Below are 20,302 nucleotides of genomic sequence, written 5' to 3'. Positions count from 1 at the left end.
AATTTCAAATTGTTGGGTTCGTATGTTGAAGTTTGTTCTGGCAAACTGTGAAAGTATGAGGAATGTTTCATCTACAATTTTTTTTCTTATGAAGAAACATCTGCTTTAATTAACTTAGATTCTTTTATCGAGCAGGTCAGTAGTCCTTGTTTGCAGTGTGTGTATAACTGTTGATTTTTCGTCAGGGCTGTGGCTACCAGTCCTTTTTTAAGGAGGTTTACTTGGCTGCATTCTCAGAACCTTCCAGAAAATGTAAAAAATGAGATTTAAATTCTGCCTTGGATAGATATTTAGTCTTTGACACTTCTCCTGCTGAGATGATCAAAAAGTGAGATGAAAGGGATTTTTCAGCTCTTGTTTTCCAAACTGTGCAAGGGCTTTATGTCCTCATCCAGTTTAAAAGGACATGTTTAAGAAGGAATGGCAAGGGTTTCCAAAAAGAAGACTCAAACCTCCCAATTCAAGAGACCTTGTGACCCCATCCCCACCCTGTCCAGTTTTCTTTTTCAGAAAGTCTGAGTTTCCATTTTTCTCTCTGACAGCAGATTGCTTCAGACAAATGAGTTCTGAAAATCATTAATCAGGTTTACAGATGGCAGTGGTAGGAAATTCCTCCTTTCCAGTGAGTAATTCCTCATCCTTCAGATCAGATTTTCGTGTTCCTACCTGTTCATCACATGCTGTCCCAAGAAGTGATAGAACCAGTTCCTCCTCCTTCCCAAGTGGATAAGAGATTTTATTCAGGGATGTTACTTGTGCCAAAGAAAGAAAATGCTTGGAGACCAGTTCTCTATCTTTCTTTTCTAAACCTGTTTGCTCCCAAGTTCAAAATGCTGTCACTTCACAATATGTTATCTTACCTCTTCTTCCCCTGGTAAAACTAGACTTAAAAGGTGAGTATCATCACATCCCTATTCATCTAGACTTTGGATAATTCTTAAAGTTGTGTGTGTGTATCACATTATCAGTTCTCTGCCTTAACTTTGGACTATCCACTGCAGCAAAAGTATTCTTAGAGTATCTAGCTGTGATTATAGCTCATTGTAGGCTACAGGGTATCCACATTTTCCATATTTAGATGTCTTGCTCATCTTTGCAGAGTCTTTTTCAAGGTGACAGGAATCACCGTTGGGTGAGAGATGTCTTGCACATACTGGGATTCCAGGAGAACATTCAAAATCTTTCTCAACTCCCTCACACGGGATTTTGCTCCTGGGATGTCATATCGACACCTCAGTTCAAAGAGCCTTTCTTCTACAGGAAAAATAGACCATTATCTAGATCTGTTTCTAAGGTTTTCCCTCAGACTTTGGTCACTGGGCAGGAATACTGGATACAGGCCTGGAACTCCTTGCCTGTATCCAGGTTAATACTCTCCCTTGCATCTTTCAAAACCACTCTGAAAGACTTTCAAGCTAAAATCTGGCTCTGTTCTTGCTCAAAACCAGGATGAACTGTATCCCTAAATGTGAACAAGTTACCTTTTCATTCTTTATAACTACTTACTCTCCCTTCTTCACTTACTTCCTTACTTCTGTTCCCTGACTTTATTTCTAAACGTACCACAAGTCTCTTTTTCCATCACTTAATATTTTAATTCCTTTTTGTATTACACTGACTTATTTAATTTCGTTACAAACTGTCTAAAATTTCTCAAAATATTAAGTAATTGTCATATAACTTGTATCGATTCCTAACCAATGATGTGAAGTTGTTCAATCTCGCCGTTCATTCTTGCACATGGGTTCGGAGCCGATCTGTTGGCTCCAAGTCGGCCACATTACTAGCTGAAGATCTCAGAGTAGCTCAAGGCCAGGTCCCTATCCCATGATGCTCTCTGTCCTACCTCGGATCTAGTTTGCCTCTGCAACAGATCGGTGGTTGTTGGAGAGCTCAGGCCATTTTGTGAAACTTTTTTCTAATATATTTTATATTTATAGCTAAGTTTTTGGCTAGTTTTCTGTTCAAACTGTTTTTTTGGGCTAGTTAGCCTTAGTTTAGCTCAGTTTTTGTTCTATTCGACGAGATTTTGTCCTGTTAAGAGCGGCTGCTCTTAGGCATTTGGCCGTGCTTTAGTTATAATAGTTCCCTATCCAGCTATTAGCATGTGTTTAGATAGTTCTTCAACAGTTAAGCTTTATAGGTAGCTTTTTGCTAGTTTAATTATATATTTGGCATTACTTAGCTAGCCTTATGAAACCTCTTCTACTGTCTATCCTCCTAAGAGAGATTCCAGGACTATGGACAGGTGTGGGAAATGCATCTTTAGTTCTGTGGCCTTTGCTATGTGATAGTTTAACTACTTGACTCATTTTACCCATCTTCAAAGAGATCTCCTAAAAGAGCTCTGAGATACTCTGCAGGGTAGTACAGATGGTGGTGTCTCTGAGAAGGTGACAGCCCAACTTAATACCCTTAATTCCATAGCTTGTCCATGCGGCTCATTTCCTGTGCAGCCGATGGTTCGAGTCGAGCAGCGGGTTCAGCAATAGCTCTTCAGAGACATTCCTGGATGCGCTTATGCTCTTATGCTCTTTTGAGGAAGCCTTCGTGTTCTTTTGTAAACACCCTATTCAATGGCTCATCTCCTTTTGGGCCCAAAGTCAAGGAGACGCTCACTAGGTGTGAGCAAGATGGAAAGACTCTATCTGCCGTAGGAGTCTGTTTTTCCACCCCTACCAGACCATACCCCAAAGGGCAGAAAGGTGGAAAAATGTGGTTCCGGAAGTCCCAAGGAGCTTTCCAGAACACACATAGTGAACCCCCCCCTCCAGGGGCAGAGGAGGGGGTAATAATGGAAGACGCTACTCCGGCGGCAGAGGGGGTCTGCAAAACCAGGGTGACAGGGATCAGTTCTTTGGTAAGCCGTACCAGCGCTCCTGAAAGGAGGCCCAACTGTCCTACTCTGGAGGCAGTTGAGGTTCTCTTGGCTTTGTATCCGGATGTCTGGCTAGGAATTACAGGAGATTCTTGAGTACAAAGCATTGTTAACAGAGGTTACATCATCCCATTCTTAGAAACCCCTCCTGTTTGAAAGAAAATCCCAGACGTTCCTCCCAGTCTCAGGGATCAAGCAGCCATAGAAATCCAGAGGCTGCAGGAAAAAAGATTCATCCAGCCAGTCCAATCTGGACAACTGGCTCCTTACCACCTCCAGGCATCAACTAATACTGTCCAGGGATCTCACTCTCGATCTCTGCTGTCAGTTAGGCGTAACTATAAATTTCGACAAGTCTGCGGTGTCACCATCACAGTGTATCTCCTTTATCGGAGCAGACACCACCACCACCACAGTAAAATTGCCTCTGGACAGAATAGCCACTCTTCGAAACCAGGTATCAGACATGACCTGCCACCAGATTACAGTAGGTCGACCATTTGTTTCTCCCCCACCATCAACCCCAGTGACCATGGATGCTTCTCTGATGGGGGGGGCTTTTTCAGGAAAGAACAGATCAAGGCACCTGGTCGGAGACAGAGTCACAGTTGCACATCAATGTTCTGGAGCTGAGAGCAGTGCAGTGCTTTTGGCATTGCAGCACTTCCATGACTCTCTTCCTGTAGGGACGATTGTGATACAGACCAACAACATATCTGTGGTCTGGTACATCAACAAGCAAGGGGGAACCAAGTCTTACCCACTATGTCGAGAGGCCTTGAGAATTTGGCAGTGGGCAGTGTCCACCGGGCTCTTTCTGATAGCAATGCATATCCTGGGGAAATCCATTGTGATCTTGGACAAACTGAGCAGAGCCATTCCGTTACCGCACGAGTGGTCTCTCAAAGACGAGGTTGCGGAGATGATTTTCCGCAGATGGGGCCAGCCTTTCTGCGACCTGTTTGCATTCCCTATGAATGCCAAATGCAGAAGCTACTTTGTCCTGAATTCCCCACCAGGGAACAGCCCAAGGGACTCGCTCCTACACGATTGGCCCTCGGGCCTCCTATATGCCTTTCCACCAACTCCCCTGATTCCGAAATTCTTACAGAAATCCAAAGCCCTAGGAAGGGCTGTAGTCTTAATAGCCTCCTTTTCTTCAACAGATTTGGTTTCCCTTCATTCGACTCATATCAATTGGAGGAACCTTGGATTCTGGACCCAGTTCCCGACCTGTTGACACATTTGTCAGGAGCCCTCCATCCCTCCCTTCGTTCCCTCAGACTGATAACTTGGCTGCCCTGATTCCCAACCAAGGCAGGTCACGCAACTTTTCTTCAGAGGTACAGCATATTTTTGTATCTTCACATAAAGCTTCCATTAGAAAGTTGTATGCAGTAAATGGAAGCAATTTGCTTTTTGGGCCTACCAGAATAACATTGATCCTTACATTGCCCCAATTGCTAGTATTCTGGAATTCCTATCTAAGCTTTTCCATGAAGGTGCTGCAGCTGCCACTATGAGAGTCTAATTGGCTGCAATTTCAAATTTTCAACTCTGAGCTGAAGGTTCTGATTTGATGTCTCACAGATTATGTAGGGCCTGCTTAAAGGGTACCATTATCTTAGGCTGCCTGTTAGACAACCTTTTACTTCATGGAATCTAAATTTTGTGCTGTCACGGATTATTCTTCCTCCTTTTGAGCCTGCATCATCCTGACATTTAAAGTTTCTTTCTTGGAAAACTATTTTCTTGGTGGCCATTACCTCAGCACATAGAGTGTCCGAGCTTCAAGCCCTATATATGAAACCCCCATATTTGGTGTTTCATCCCGACAGAGTATCACTGAGGAATAATCCTTCATTCCTTCCAAAGGTGTGTTCCGAGACTATCCTAAATCAAACTATCGAACTTCCAACATTTTTCAGTAACCATTCTAATAAGTTGGAGTACATGTTGCATAAACTTGATGTTCACAGACAATTGAGATTCTATTTGGACAGGACAAAGGAATTTTGAAAATCTAAGCAACTCTTTGTCTCTCATGCTGACACTAAGAAAAGGGCTACCAGTCTCTAAAGTTACCCTTTCCAAATGGTTAACTGACTACATTAAATTTACATACTCCTCAGTGAACCAATCATTAGAGCATGGTGTGAAAGCGCATTCCACTAGAGCTGTTTCCACTTATTCTGCTTATGCGGTTAGATTGCCTTTGGACACTTTATGTGCAGCTGCCACTTGGTCTAAGCCGCATATCTTTATCACTCATTACAAAGTGGACAGGGCCGCCAGGGACAGGGCTTCCTTTGGTTCCACTGTCCTCAGGAATATTCTCCCGTGAGCCACCCAGGATTAGGGTGCTTGGAACACTACCCATGTGTAAGAATGAATGGTGAGATTGAACAACTTCACATAAAGAAGTTATGTACTTACCATATTGTTCCTCTTGAGTTGTTCATCTCACCTTCATTCTTACATTCCCATCTGCCTTCCCCTCCAGGGTCTCGAAGAATGAGTAGACTTGTGGTCTGGTGGGTCTTGTTCCATGACTTCTTACTCCGGTTGGAGTATATGTTAGGTATTATATCTGTTACATGCTGGGATCAGAAAACTAGATTTGAGGGAGCGGCCCTAGGTCAACTGGTGCCCTAGGCAAAAGGGCTCCAATGCCCCCCCCCACCACATTACCCGGTGCCCCCATCCTCATCTACCTACACCAAATAAATACTGGAAAAGAGCCCCTGCTAGACCGGCACCCTAGGTGGCCGCCTAGTTGGCCTATGCCTAAGGCCAACTATGTGAGGTAGGACCAAGAGCATCATGGGATTAGGGACCTGGCCTTGAGCTACTCTGAGATCTTCAGCTAGTAAAGCGGCCGACTCGGAGCCAATGGATCGGCTCTGAACCCATGTGTAAGAATGAAGGCGAGATGAACAACTCAGATGGAATGTTATGGTAAGTACATAACTTCTTTTTTTATATTATGTCTAATTTATTATAATTATTTAATTGCAGATGTTTTTGTTTTATTTTTGAAGATTGTAAAATTACTTTTCTTAAAATTTTTGTAATAATTTGGAACTTTTCTCTCTGGACCTCTGCTGAGAATGGGCTTCTACCTAGTAGGACTTTCCCAGTAATTAAATGTCAATAAATAAATATTTCGGGATTTTTGAGTCTCATGTCATCTGATACCCATGGGAAGACTCCACATTCCACATAATCTGAACTCTTTTTGGTCCCTTTATCAGCATCCTGTATCTTTTCATATCCTGGTGCTGGGATTTGTCAGAAGAGAAATCTTTTTGGTAGAAGCAATGGATATCCTTAAATCCAGGTCTCCCTTTCTCCCTCCCTGCCCCAAAGCAGTCACCACAGATGCTTCACACTTTGCTTGGGAAGCAGTTTCTGGTGGGATAAAACTGCAGGTGGTGTGGAACACCAAGGACAGACACAAGCACATAAATATCAAGGAGATGCTTGCCCTTATCAGGGCACTCAGCTCTTTGGTCCCTGGGACCTCTTCAAGTGATTACAGAGAATAACAGTCATTTGCTGTATCAATAAGCAAGGGCAAGCCACCTCCTTTCAAGACTAGCAGTGTTAGCTTGGGATATAGCTTTATAACCCATTCTCACTCTACAGGCATCCTACATTCTGTCTGGGCAAATGTGTGGTAGACAAGTTGAGCAGGACCAGGGCAGACCCTCACAAATGGATACTAGATCGGGGATCTTCAAGATTTGATCCATCTGTGTGGGTTTTAAGCTGACTTCTGTGCTTCCTCTCTGAACAATCAACTGGCAAAATTATTTTCCAGGACTCAATGCACAAAGGCCTGGAAGGACCAAATGCCTTTTCTTTTTTTTGGATGGGAATGTTCCTGTATGCCTTTCCTAGCCTTTCCACTAATATCCAGGGTACTTGTAAAGATTCAGAAGGAATCCCCCAAGGTCATTGCAGTGATTTGCCTTTGGCTCAGGCAGCCATGGATGTTCATGTTTCACTGTTGCAGTCATCACATTTGGGTTATCCTTGCCAGGGTAGCCCTCGGCCAGCCCGAATACCGGAGACTTAGTATTTCTGCATTGGTTGCTGTCGCTTGAGGACTGACATCAGGTCGTCAGTGGTATAAAGTAAGGCAGCTGACACCATTACATCAGTCTTTCTTGCCATGGAGCCCGAAGCAGACGCAGTTCGCACGAGTGCCGGTCGGCTGCTACCCGAGTTTCCAAATTGAAGTTGAAGTCTTGTAAAGCTAAGTACCCTGTTGGGGATCCTTTTTTCTTGCACTAACCAATGTCAGAAAAAGTTAATAATTGTCTCGCCTGTGGAAAGCAAATACCACACCAAGACTACCACTCTTACTGTCTCACTTGCTTAGACCCAGACCACTATGTTCCCTGTTGTTGCTTCTGTGCTTTAATGCCAGGACTGTCCATTGTCGGGCCCTTACTGTAGCCAGATATTTTCATTTGCAGTCCTTGAATTTCTGATATGGCGTTTTTAAGCCATCCAACAGCAGATCTTCCGAAAAACTGTAAAGACAGAGACAGACCGCACAGGTCCAAACCTTCTGACGACGCTTCCGTTAAGCTAGTTGTCAGTCCTCCTGTCCCCGCTGCCTCCATGGCATCTCCCTCAGATTCCAAACCTCCTAACTCAGAGGGAAGGGGAATTCATGCATCCCCAATTGCAGACACTCATTTTGGCAGCTTGGCTTATTCCCTAAACCAGAACCAATCGGCCATCCTCAGTAAACAGGTTCTGGATGTTATCCGTGAGGCCAGACGCCCTAACACCAGAAAGTCTTATGCAGATAAATGGAAAAAGGTTCTGCACCTGGATCCAGGCTAAGGGGGCTAATATGGCACAGCCCTCCATCTCCTCTCATCCTGGATTACTTAGCTGACCTACTACACAGTGGTATCTTTCTCTCCTCTCTATTAAAATTCATGCCTCTGCTATTTCTGCTCATTTTCCCACTGAGCAGCCCCTGTTCTCACACCCATTGATCAAACAGTTCCTCAGAGAGGTTAGCAACTTGAAGCCCCCCAGAACCAGCTTGGGACCTTAATTTTGTATTGGAAAAGCTCATCCTGACTCCTTTCGAACCCGCTTCTTCTGCAGAGCTAAAATTTCTCTCCTAGAAGACAGCCTTCCTTCTGGCCATCATTTCAGCCAGAAGAGTCTCTGAGCTACAAGCACTCATCGCTGTGGAAACCTTCATCATCTTCCATGCCGAACGGGTATCCTGCAGAACTAACCCATCCTTCATGCCCAAGGTAGTGTCCACTGTGGTTCTCAACCAATCCATTCATTTGCCCACCTTCTTTCCTAATCCCCAGAACAAGGGAGAAATTATTCTTCACTCCCTAGATGTTTACAGACAGCTCAGATACTATCTGGACAGGACTAAACCCTTCAGAAACTCTGATCAATTGCTGGTTAACTTTGCTACAGGGGCAGAAGGCAAAGCCATCTCCAAGCAAACCATTTCCAAATGGATAGCACACTGCTTCCATTTCTGCTACAAACCGCATGGTAAGCCTCCACCCAAGAGGGTCAGGACACACTCCCCCAGAGCAGCCTCCACCTCTGCAGCTCTCCTCAGAGGAGACCCCACCAGGGACATCCTGGAGGCTGCCACCTGGACATCTGTTCACACTTTTACCAAGCATTACCACCTGCCTCTCTTCTCCAAATCCAGGGCAGGGTTTGCCTCTGCAGTCTTGCAGGGCATCCTAGCCAGCCCCTAGCTTCCTTGACTGCCTCCACCCATTTCCTCAGCTTTGGGAATCTACCCAAATGTGATGGCTGCAACATTGAAACATAAAGAACATAGTACAGTTGTGTGCACTTAACATAAATGTAGATGTTCGACTGTATTCACTGTTGCAGTCCTGGTTTCCCTCCCTCCATCCCCCTTTATTCTCTTTCTCCTTTTATTACTATTCTTCCTTGTTGTTCTCCTTTCCTTACAAGGGAAATATTGGTATTTATTTTCCACTGATGGGGTTCTTCCACCAGGACCTGGCCTCCTACTTTGGGGGCTTCTGACAGGGTAGGGCAAGAAAAACTGATGTAATGGCGTCAGCTGCCTTACTTTATACTACAGACGACCTGACATCAGTCCTCAAGTGACAGCAACGGACGCAGAAATACTAAGTCTCTGGTATTCGGGCCGGCCGAGGGCTATCCTGGCAGGGATTAACCAAATGTGATGACTGCAACAGTGAATACACTTGAACATCTACATTTATGGTAAGTGTACACAACTGTACTTTCTCCCTGCTTTTGGAAGTGGCCAGGGGCAATTATCACAAACCTCCTTACAGACTGGAACTACTCGCAGAAGAACAGGAGTCTTGGATATACCCCAACATCAATCATCTGCTTAGATGATAGGGTCTTAATTCCATTCAGGCACCTGTTTTCTGAGAAGATGCAGCAGGTACTAAGTGAGGCAAGAAGGCCTGTTTCTACAAAATTATATATTGGCAAACGGAAAAAGTTTTCTAGTTGGTGCCAGCAACATAACCAGCACTCATCCAGGGCTAGTTTTTCTCTGTTTTTTACAATATTTGTGTGAGACATTATGTCATGGCCTTTCTTGTTCCCCTTTCAGGGTTCATTTATCGGCCATTTTAGCATGTCTACCCATAGATAATCCTGTTTTAATGCAGTGTCATTTCAAAATGTTTTTGAAAGGGTTTTTGCATGAGATATGACCTAAAAAAAACAGTAGCCCTCCTTGGGATCATATTTTTTTTACTTTTTCTGTTTGAACTAGCTAGTCTGGCTGACTTTTGAGGTTCTTAACATGGAAAAGAGTTTTACTGATTGCTTTGATCTCAGCATGAAGGACATCTAAGTTGCAAGCTCTTATGATGACTCAACCCCATCTCATTTTCCACAGAGACAGGGTTTCTTTGAGAACTAATACTTTTATACCTAAAGTGGTGTCTGAGTTTACTGTATTTTAACCTAAATTATCCATCTACCAGTGTTCTTTCCTAAACCTAAAACTGAGGGAGAAAAGATACTCCATAGCTTTAATGTCCACCGACAGCTCCAGTACTATCTTGACAGAACTAAATCTTTCAGATTTTGGGACCAGTTTTTAATTTCTTGTGAAGGTAAGAAAAAGGGACCACCTTTGTCAAAACAGACTATTTCTAAGTAGTTGTCTAAGGCTGCTACCTTTTGTTATACTCACCATAACAAGTATATTTTTTGCAGAGTCAAGGCCCACTCTACCAGGGTGTTGGCTTCATATATGTAGTTTGGAAAGGGTTGGACTCAAAGTACTAGAAGCTGCTCCTTGGTTCTCTGTCCATATTTTTACAAAGCACTGTAAGCTTGATAGCTTCTCTTGCTCTAGCTCCAGCTTTGGTAGGACTATTCTCCAGGGGCTCCGGGAGCCTTTCCCTTCCAGTTCCCAAATATAGTTGGCTACAGTAATCTACTCGTGTAGCTAAGGCTACTGCTGCAGTGATCGGCATGAAGAACATAGTATGGTTGTATAAGTTGAAGTTACCATAACCGTAGATTTTCTAATGATTACTGCTGCAGTAGCTGCTCCCTCCCTCCTACAGTTCCCCTTGTTTTTTTGGTGTGTTGTGTATGCCAGGGTATGTATACTTACTTTTTGTTGTGATGAGCATTATCCTTTATGGGCTCACCCTCCCTCTCTCTGCTTACAGTAAAGCTGTGAAGGGCTTTGCACCTAAATTTGTATTTCAGTCAGCTCATCTTGTGCAGCTTGACAGTTTAGGTGAGGGGAAAGTGCCCTAAAGCTTTGGAAGCTGTTTGGCTGTCATAGCCCTAACAGGATATATCCCATGTAGTTGAGGCTACTTGTGGCAGTGATCATTTCAATATCTACCGTTATGATAAGTCCAGCTTGTACAACAGTACTTTATAGCCACTTGGTCGTTGGTGCATACCTTCAGGATGCTTTTCAAAAGTCAGTATTTTAGGGCTCTTACGTCCTGTGCATGTGATTCCTTCACCTCTTGATACCCTAGTGATGCTCGTTAAGGGTAGAGTCTAACCGTAGGACCTATCATGGAGTGTCTTTGCCATTAAATATAACAGATATTTTCTGTATCAATTGCTGTACAGGAAGTTCTTGTTTGATGCACTGGGGAATGTGTTGTATGTGGTGCAAATATATACTTTGTTGCTTGTTTAATGATGTCTTGCTAAAGCTGCTGTTTCTTGATTTGTAAGTCATTGGTTGCTGTGGCCCAGGCTGAACTGGAAGACTTTTGTGGGCACTTAGTTGTGCAATTGTGACAGTGAACATTGATAGATAGTGGATTATGCTGAAAAAAATTCCAAATTTCATTTGGTGGATAGGAAATCCCCAGTTGTAGGGACCTGTCTTGGAAGGTACATCTGATTCTGTTTTTTGGATATGCTACGTCTGTAGCACTTGGAACTCCCCCTTTTGCTGTGCTAAACTAACAGACATTTTTTTAACATTTTGAAGTTAAAATCGCTGGCTTTGTCTTCTTTTCTTCTGTGTTGTCTTTCCTGATAAACAGTATTGTCCACTCCCAAAATGTAAGACTAACACTTTTGTTTTGAATGATGTGTTGTTACTTCTCCCTAAATCATAAGTTTTATTTTGGAACTGTGATGTCCTGGCAGATTTGGCATGAACATAAAAATGAGACAGATTGAAACGTTTACTTCTTATGTGTTTATTTTAGGCTTTGTTCTGAATTTTGTTATTTCTCCATTGTTAGAGTTGCACAGCATCAGTCTGGCTCTGTTTTATTTAATGTTGCAGCTTTTTTATTTTCCTTTCCTCAAAAGGATGGTCCTCCTCCAGGCTTGGGTCGTGTTATTGGAGAACTTGGGGAAGATGGCTGGATCAGGGTTCAGTGGGACACTGGCAGCACCAACTCTTACAGGATGGGAAAAGAAGGCAAATATGACCTGAAGTTGGCTGAGCCACCCCCGACTGCCCAGTCAGCAACTGAAGACTCTGACACAGAAGATGATGCAGGTTAGTAGAAAGCATGGAAAATTTGTATGTACTACAGGTAGATCCAGCATCATGGGATGGTGTCCTATGTCTGTCTCTTTGGTGGAGAGAGATGGGGCCCTGTTTGTGATCCAAGCTACCAGGGTTCAATTAGCAGCCATGGTAATCTAGGAGTCGAGAGGGAGAGGAGTAAAGGGGCATGGTCCACTCACCTCTCCTTTGTGGAGGGGAATGGGCTGCTGATGTTCATAGAGCACATGAGGAAGTACAATTTTATTAGCAGAGACTGCAGGAAAATGCTTCTTGCTTTAGTAATAAACCAAACCACGAACTAAGTCCCAACAACCAAAAGGAAGAAAGCAGTAAGCACCGTGGTAGTCCAATTAACCTCTCCAAGCTGTAACTGTAAATAAATCCTTTATTGAACACGAACAACACAATAAGGTAGACGAAACACTGATAAATCTTCTTGCTTTAGGATTTGGGGCAGGGCTGCCTGCTGGCAGTATCTCTTGCAGAAATGAGGAATAACCAGGACAGACGTCTTGCACAGCCCCCTACTCCTGCTTCGCTGAGCATGTGCAAGGAGCAAGAAATGAAACATTTTGAGCCACCCATGATAGCTGTCTGAATGATGACCCTACCAGTTTGACCAGTGCCCCACTGATGGAGAGCAAATGGATTGATTGGCTAGGAGGGGGCTGATGACCAACAAGCAACGGAGGCAACAAATGTTTTAAAAAAATTTATAATGCCTTTATGTTTATTTGCTTTGTCTAGTTGGTCATTTTAAATTGAATGTCTTTTACTTGAAGTATCTGCTGGAGAAATGCAGTAAGTGCATTTTCACCACTGCGGATATCAGCACCAGTGGGCATGATCATCATCATCATCTTTTGGCTTTTCCTGTTAGGGGTCACCACAGCAGATCATCTCTTTCCATTTCTTCCTATCCTCTGCATCTTGCTCTGTCACACCAACCGCCTGCATGTCCTTTCTCACCACATCCATAAACCTTATCTTAGGTTTTCCTCTTTTCTTCTTACCTGGCAGCTCCATCCTTAGCATCTTTTTCCCAATATACCCATCATCCCTCCTCAGCACATGTCCAAACCAACGCAATCTCGTCTCTCTTGCTTTGTCTGCAAACTGTCCAACATGAGCTGACCCTCTAATATACGGATTCCTAATCCTATCCATCCTAGTCACACTGAGTGCAAATCTTAACATCTTTAACTCTGCCACATCTAGCTCTGACTCCTGCCTTTTTGTCAGTGCCACCGTCTCCAACCCATATAACATAGCTGGTCTCACTACTGTCTTGTAGACCTTCCCTTTCACTCTTACTGGTCCCTGTCTGTCACAAATCACTCCTGACACTCTTCTCCACCCATTCCACCCTGCCTGTACTCTCTTCTTCACCTCTCTTCCACATTCACCATTACTCTGAACTGTTGATCCCAAGTACTTAAACTTGTCCACCTTTACCAACTCTACTCCCTGCATCCTCACCATTCCTCTACCCTCTCTCTCATTTACACACATATGTTATGTCTTAGCCCTGCTGACCTTCATTCCTCTGCTCTCTAGAGCATATCTGCACCTCTCCAGAGTCACCTCAACCTGATTTCTACTCTCACTACAGATCACAATGTCGTCTGCAAACATCATAGTCCACGGGGCCTCCTCTCTGATCTCATCTGTCAACCTGTCCATCACCACTGCAAATAAGAAAGGACTCAGAGCTGATCCTTGATGTAATTCCACCTCCACCTTAAACGGATCTGTCACTCCCACTGCAGTCCTCACCACTGTCACACTACCCTCGTACATATCTTGTACCACTCTTACATACTTCTCTGCCACTCCCGACTTCCTCATACAATACCACAACTCTTCTCTAGGCACCCTGTCATATGCTTTCTCCAAGTCTACAAAGACACAATGCAACTCCATCTGACCTTCTCTGTATTTCTCCAATAACACTCTCAGAGCAAACAAAAACACGAAAGTAGGAAAAAGCGCACCAAGATAACCGCACTTTATTAGATCTCCAAAGAAAGCCACAAAAAATCCAACCAGGTATAAACGCTTTAAAACCATACAATGCGTTTTCGTCCACTAAACAGTGAGACTTCATCAGACAATTGAGTAAAACTTGATTAGTCTTTATATAATAAGATTTAAAATCAAATGACCAGTAAAAACTTTTGCATTCTGCCTAAGCCAATAAAAATGAATGGGGCTCATTAAAAAGAGAGAATTTGAGTATAGTAAATGAGATTAAACATTTTCAAAATTAAAAACTTTTAAAACAATTAATCATGCTGTTCTAAATAAATTAGTAGTTTAATAATTTAATCACATGGATAAATAAAATATAATAAAAGCTTCAATGCATAAATGAGGTAAGATATATATGTTAAAATAATGTTGTTTTGGTTAGGGACTGTGTTTGATGCAATGGCACCACCTGCTGTTCTTTTTAGGTTATTACATGTGTAATTTATATTTTTGCTCTCAGAGCAAACATCGCATCTGTAGTGCTCTTTCCTGGCATGAAACCATACTGCTGATCACTAATCATCACCTCCCTTCTTAACCTAGCTTCTACTACTCTCTCCCATAACTTCAAGCTGTGACTGATCAATTTTATCCCTCTGTAGTTACTGCAGCTCTGCCCATCACCCTTATTCTTAATGATAGGTACCAAAACACTTTTTCTCCACTCCTCAGGCATCTTCTAACTTTCCAAAATTTCATTAAACAATCTAGTTAAAAATTCCACTGCCATTTCTCCTAAGCACCTCCATGCTTCCATTGGGATGTCATCTGGGCCAACAGCCTTACCATTCTTCATAGCTGTCCTTACTTCCTCCTTGCTAATCTGTTTCACTTCCTGATTCACTATCCCCACATCATCCAACCTTCTCTCTCTCTCATTCTCTTCATACATCAGCCTCTCAAAATACTCTTTCCATCTACTCGACACACACTCCTCTCTTGTGAGTACCTTTTCCTCACTATCCTTTATCACCCTTACTTGCTGCACATCTTTCCCAGCTCTGTCCCTCTGTCTAGCCAATCAGTACAGGTCCTTTTCTCCCTCTTTAGTGTCCAATCTCTCATACAACTCTCCATATGCCTTATCCTTAGCTTTCGCCACTTCTCTCTTTGCCATGCGCCTCATCTCCTTATACTCATGTCTACTTTCTTCATCTCTTTGACAATCCCACTTCTTCGGCAGCCTCTTCCTCTGTATACTCTCCTCATTCCACCACCAGGTCTCCTTGTCCTCCTTCCTCTGTCCAGATGTCACACCAAGCACCTTTCTAGCAGTCTCCCTTACTAGTTCTGCTGTAGTAACTCAGCTATTTGGTAACTCTCCACTGCCTCCCAGTGCCTGTATTAACTCTTCCCTAAACTCCACTTCACAATCACCCTATTTTAACTTCCACCATTTAATCCTTGGCACTGCTTTCACACTCCTCCTCCTCCTCCTCCTCCTCCTCTTCTTCTTGATCACCAACATCATCCTACAGACCACCATTCTATGCTGCTTAACTATACTTTCCCCTGCCACCACTTTACAGTCTCCAGTCTCCTTCAGACTGGCCCTCCTACATAGGATATAATCTACCTGTGTGCATCTTCCTCCACTCTTGTATGTCACCTTATGCTCCTTCCTCTTCTTAAAATACGTATTCACCACAGCCGTGTCCATCCTTTTTGCAAAATCCACAATCATCTGACCTTCTGCATTCCTTTCCTTAACACCATACCTACCCATCACTTCCTCATCCCCTCTGTTCACTTCACCAACATGCCCATTAAAGTCCGCTCCAATCACTAGTCTCTCACCTTTGGGTACACTCTCCACAACTTCATCTAACTCACCCCAAAATTTCTCTTTCTCATCCATCGCACACCCAATTTGTGGAGCATATGCACTAACAACATTCATCATTCCACCATCAATTTCGAGTTTCATAAACATCACTCTGTCAGACACTCTCTTCACGTCTAAAACACTTTTGGCATATTATTCCTTTAGTATAACCCCTACCCCATTTCTCCTGCCATCCACACCATAATAGAACAATTTGAACCCGTTTCCTAATCAGTGGGCATGATTTTATTCTTAAATAGGTTCTGCAGTCTACATATGCATGCTTTGCATCTCATCTTAGTGTTGTACTGCCTTTATATGACCTCAGCATTTCCTTACATTCCACTTTTTCAGGATTCATCTATGTTGTATGGCAGAAGCTGTCTGTATCTATATCCATTTCTGTCATTCTTATCCAAAAAATTTGAGTGGTTGTTAGTCTAGAGCATATTTTATTTTATTTATCCTTTGTTGACTATGTTATTCCAACAAGGCTAGTAGCGTGTTTTCTGAGGAGAACAAGATGATATTTGTACTACTAGGGGAAGTTTGGCGAGGGCATCAGGGACCTGGGGAGAGAAGGAAATGGAGTGGTGAAGGAATTGAAAAAAGCAAATATTGAGACTGGAACATGTGTGCAGGATCTGAGGAAATGATTCAGAGAAACCTGTTTGATAGAAGTGAGTTGCTGATTAATGGATGTGTAATTACAACTCTCCAGTTGGGAGGGTTGTGGGATGATTTACTTAAAGAAATGGTGCAGAGTGAGGCAGAAAATGAAGTAGATGTTTCCTGAGGGGCCATTATGGAGAAAATACAAGAGGAGGATGCAGAGACAATCGTGAAGAGTAGTGGTGAGATGGAAAGAAAACATATGCAGAGAAATAAGAGATTGCAAAAGTGGAGAAGCAGAAAAGAATTCAGAAGAAAATGAAAAACAGAAGTACATGGTAATGTTTCAAAGTGAAGAAGCCAAAAAAATGGACAGGTATGAAGTGTGGGACAATTTAATAGGCACTTTGGGTGAAAAAGCAGACAAGGTAAGAGTATTTATTCTGTTCAACAAAGAGACATTTTGTGACATATTTGAGACTTTTTTTCAATGGAAAATGTTCTTGGAGAATATAAAAAAAGAAAGAATGTAACCCATGGAATCCTTGTGATGAAAGCATTTAACAGGGAAAAGAAAAAGAAAATTCATGGACAATTTCAAACAGAGGTTGAAAGAGATATTTAAAGGACATTTAAAAACTTCATGTGAATAAGTAATGGACATTGCAAAAGTTTGACAAAAGGGGTTTATGGACTTGTGGCTGGAATTGTAATATTGTGTTAAAAATAGAAAAAAATATATACATATGCAAGCATGTGGAGGTGTCATAAAATAGTGGGACAAAACAAAACATTTTTTGTGGAAAAGGGCATTTGATAAATAACTGTGACAAACAAAATGTTTATATTTGTGGGAAAATGGGACATGATGCAAAAAATGTGAATTGAAGTGTTATAAATGCAGCCAAATTGGACATTTATGGATGGATTGCAAAACTGAAAATAAGAGTAAGGAAAAAGAAAATGAAGAAAGAGAAGAAATTTTAGTAGTAGTAGAAATAGACGAAAAATTATATCAGAAAAATAATAGAAGGATGTTCTTCGTGTTTCACTGTTGCAGTCATCACATTTGGGTTATCTGCTTGCAGTAGCCCTCAGTCGGTCTGATTAACAAAGTCTTGGGTCCTGCTTCGGTTGCTGTCTCTTCTTCCGTGACGTCAGGTCGTCAGGGTTATAAAACATGCAGCCGACGCCATTACATCAGTCTTTCTTGCCGTGCGGTGCCTGAAGCAGAAGCAGTTCACAAGGGCTGGTCGGCCGACTCCTGAAATTTTCGTTTTCGAGTTTCAGAACCAAAGTCTTCAACTAAAAGCTAAGTACCCTGTTGGGGAAACTTTTTCTTGCTATAAACCGATGTCAGTAAAAGTAAATCATTGCATTTCTTGTGGAAAGCAAATACCTCATAAAGATTTTCATTCGTACTGTATTGTTTGCCTAGACCCTGACCACGACGTACCTCGCTGTCAGTTTTGTGCCGTTGGTATATTTGCTGTTCTGAATATTTTGGTGCTCTGTCCAATTATCCTGATATGTCTTCGGTAAGCCATCTGACTACCGACATTCCGAAAAAACACAAAGATAAAGACACAGACAGGTCGCCTAGGTCCAAAGCTGCAGACGACGTTTCTCCTAAGCCAGTCACCAGTACTCACTGAGGTGCTTTCGCAGCCCCTGATATTCACTACTTCAGATTTGCAGGCCTCTACTGAGACCCATTCAGAGTCCGGTATGCCGCTAGATACTTCAAATGTGGAACCTGCGGATGTCTCTACCTTGGATGGGTCCGGAGCCGCTGTGCAGGCACCGACTTCTGAGGGCGTATTCAGGCCTACGGACTTGCATATTAGACCAACGCCATCTTCTTCAAGGCCAAAAACTCAAACCATGCCTAGAAAACCGACGCCCAGACCACATGGTCAGTCCTCTATACCTAAAAAACAAATAAGAATGGCTGATGACCTTATTACTTTAATCAGGAGAAGCCAACCTTCCCCCTCTAAGAGACCTAGGATTGAGTTTCCTTATGGTACTTCTGACCAGGATTCTGAAATTTCTGTTTCCTCTGATGACCAGGATTTACCCTTATCTACCTATGAGGATTCTGATGCAGAGGACTCTCTTCCCTCTGCCCCCCCCCCCCCCCCCAGAGGATTTCTCTGTTGGTGAAACCTTGCATACTCTCAGGGAGCATTTTTGTTGGGAAAGTCAGAATTTCTCTGATTCTAAAAAGAGGCTTAGGGATTTCTTACTCCTGTCCCAGCACAGGCCTTTAGCTATACCTTCTGTACTGCTTTTCAGAATCTAGCTTGGCCCCTGACTCTCTACCTCCTACTCCCAGAAAATCTGATAGATATTACAGAGTTTCTGACTCTCTCAAGTTCCTTTTCAAAAATCCTACTGTGGATCCTGAAACCATTTCACAGGGACCCAAGGGCATTAAAGTTACTACTGCCAAAAAATCCTACCCCCTCTGATAGAGACTCCATGGTGCTGGATAGCTTTAGTAAGAAGGTATACACTTCTGCAACTTTGGCCGTTAGGGCCTTGAATTGCTAGTTTCATATGTTAAAGTATCAGCTGCATGTTATTGGATTGCTTAAACAGAAAATTATGTTGATTCCTGACTGTGCTGAAAATAAGGATTTACAGGATTTAATGCATTCTGTTGAACAAGTTGGAAAACATACTTTGCAATGTGGTTTTGATTCACTAGAGGCATCTTGCAGGACTACTGTAACTGGATCTGTGCTTAGAAGGCATGCTTGGCTTAAGGAGCAGTCCCTGCCAGATCATGTTAGTGAAATTACTGGATGCTCCCTTAAATCAGGACCACCTGTTTGGCAACAAGGCAGAAGAAGTTCTTAAAAAGATGGTGGAAAAAGCTAAATCTATGCAAACTGTTAAAGATTTTTTACATGTACAACCTCCAAGATTTAGTAGGCACTGGCCTTCTTAGAATTGGTCCTTTCCTGCTTCTTCCAGACCTCCTCAGTCCAAACCCAGATCCATCAGAGCACCCAGGCTACAGTCCCAAGGGATGCACAGGACTAAGCAGTGGGGAGCCTCCACTTCTAAATCTGGGAGTAATAAAACTCCCCCCGATGGTAAACTGTCTCAATGACTTCTTTTTAAAACTTCCAAGCACTCCTCAGCTGACTGCCCCTTTGGAGGGAAAGATTGCACTTCATGCAAAGAACTGGGAACTCATTACCCAGGACAAATGGGTTTTAAATATAGTGTCCCAAGGATACAGATTTCACTTCCACACATTACCAACTCCAAGCGGTTGGCTGGATCTACCTCCAAATCAGTGGGCAGAGGCCCAAAAGCAAGTACTCTCTCTCTTAAGCATAGGGGTTGTTCACTTGGTACCAGAAGAGGAAAAGGGACAAAGTTTCTACTCGAGACTTTTCCTGGTACCCAGAAAAGACCATTCATGGCGTCCTATCCTGGACCTGTCTACTCTAAACACCTTTTTAGTGATTCCAGAATTCAAGATGCTGACTCTTCAACAGTTGCTTCCTATGCTAGGCAAAGATGCCTGGTTGGCAACACTAGATTTAAAGGAAGTATACCTGCACATCCCAATCAAGGAATCTTACAGAAGATACCTACACTTCAAAGCAGGCTACATGCAATATTAGTTCTCTGCACTGCCCTTTGGCTTATCTACTGCACCCAGGGTATTCACAAAGTGCCTAGCTCCAGTCATTGCATTTTGCAGGCAGAGAAATATTCAAATATACCCATACCTGGACGATTGTCTAATTCAGGCAGAAAGCCAGGACATACTATTGAATCATCTGGCTTTTGTACAAAGGGTGCTAACTTGTCTGTGGTACACCATAAACGAAAGGAAATCACACCTGGTACACTGTCAAATTATATTCATGTGAGCAAGCTTGAATACAGCTTCCCAGAT

General features: G+C 42.9%; 1 protein-coding gene across 1 annotated transcript in view; it reads left to right on the top strand.

Annotated features, from left to right (window-relative positions):
- The window catches only part of HERC2 (HECT and RLD domain containing E3 ubiquitin protein ligase 2), a gene marked incomplete in the record, with an annotated part of 3,551,743 nt that overhangs the window by 1,738,119 nt on the left and 1,793,322 nt on the right, over positions 1-20,302 (top strand). Inside the window, 1 exon segment of the mRNA XM_044072055.1 lies at positions 11,708-11,900. Within this exon segment, the coding sequence (XP_043927990.1) occupies positions 11,708-11,900 (193 nt within the window).

This window comes from Protopterus annectens, chromosome 5.part0, assembly GCF_019279795.1.
Source record: "Protopterus annectens isolate FY-2018-M chromosome 5.part0, PAN1.0, whole genome shotgun sequence".
Taxonomy (NCBI): Eukaryota; Metazoa; Chordata; order Ceratodontiformes; family Protopteridae; genus Protopterus; species Protopterus annectens.
Note: the sequence above shows the minus strand (reverse complement) of the source record. Positions and strands in the feature narration are given on the sequence as shown.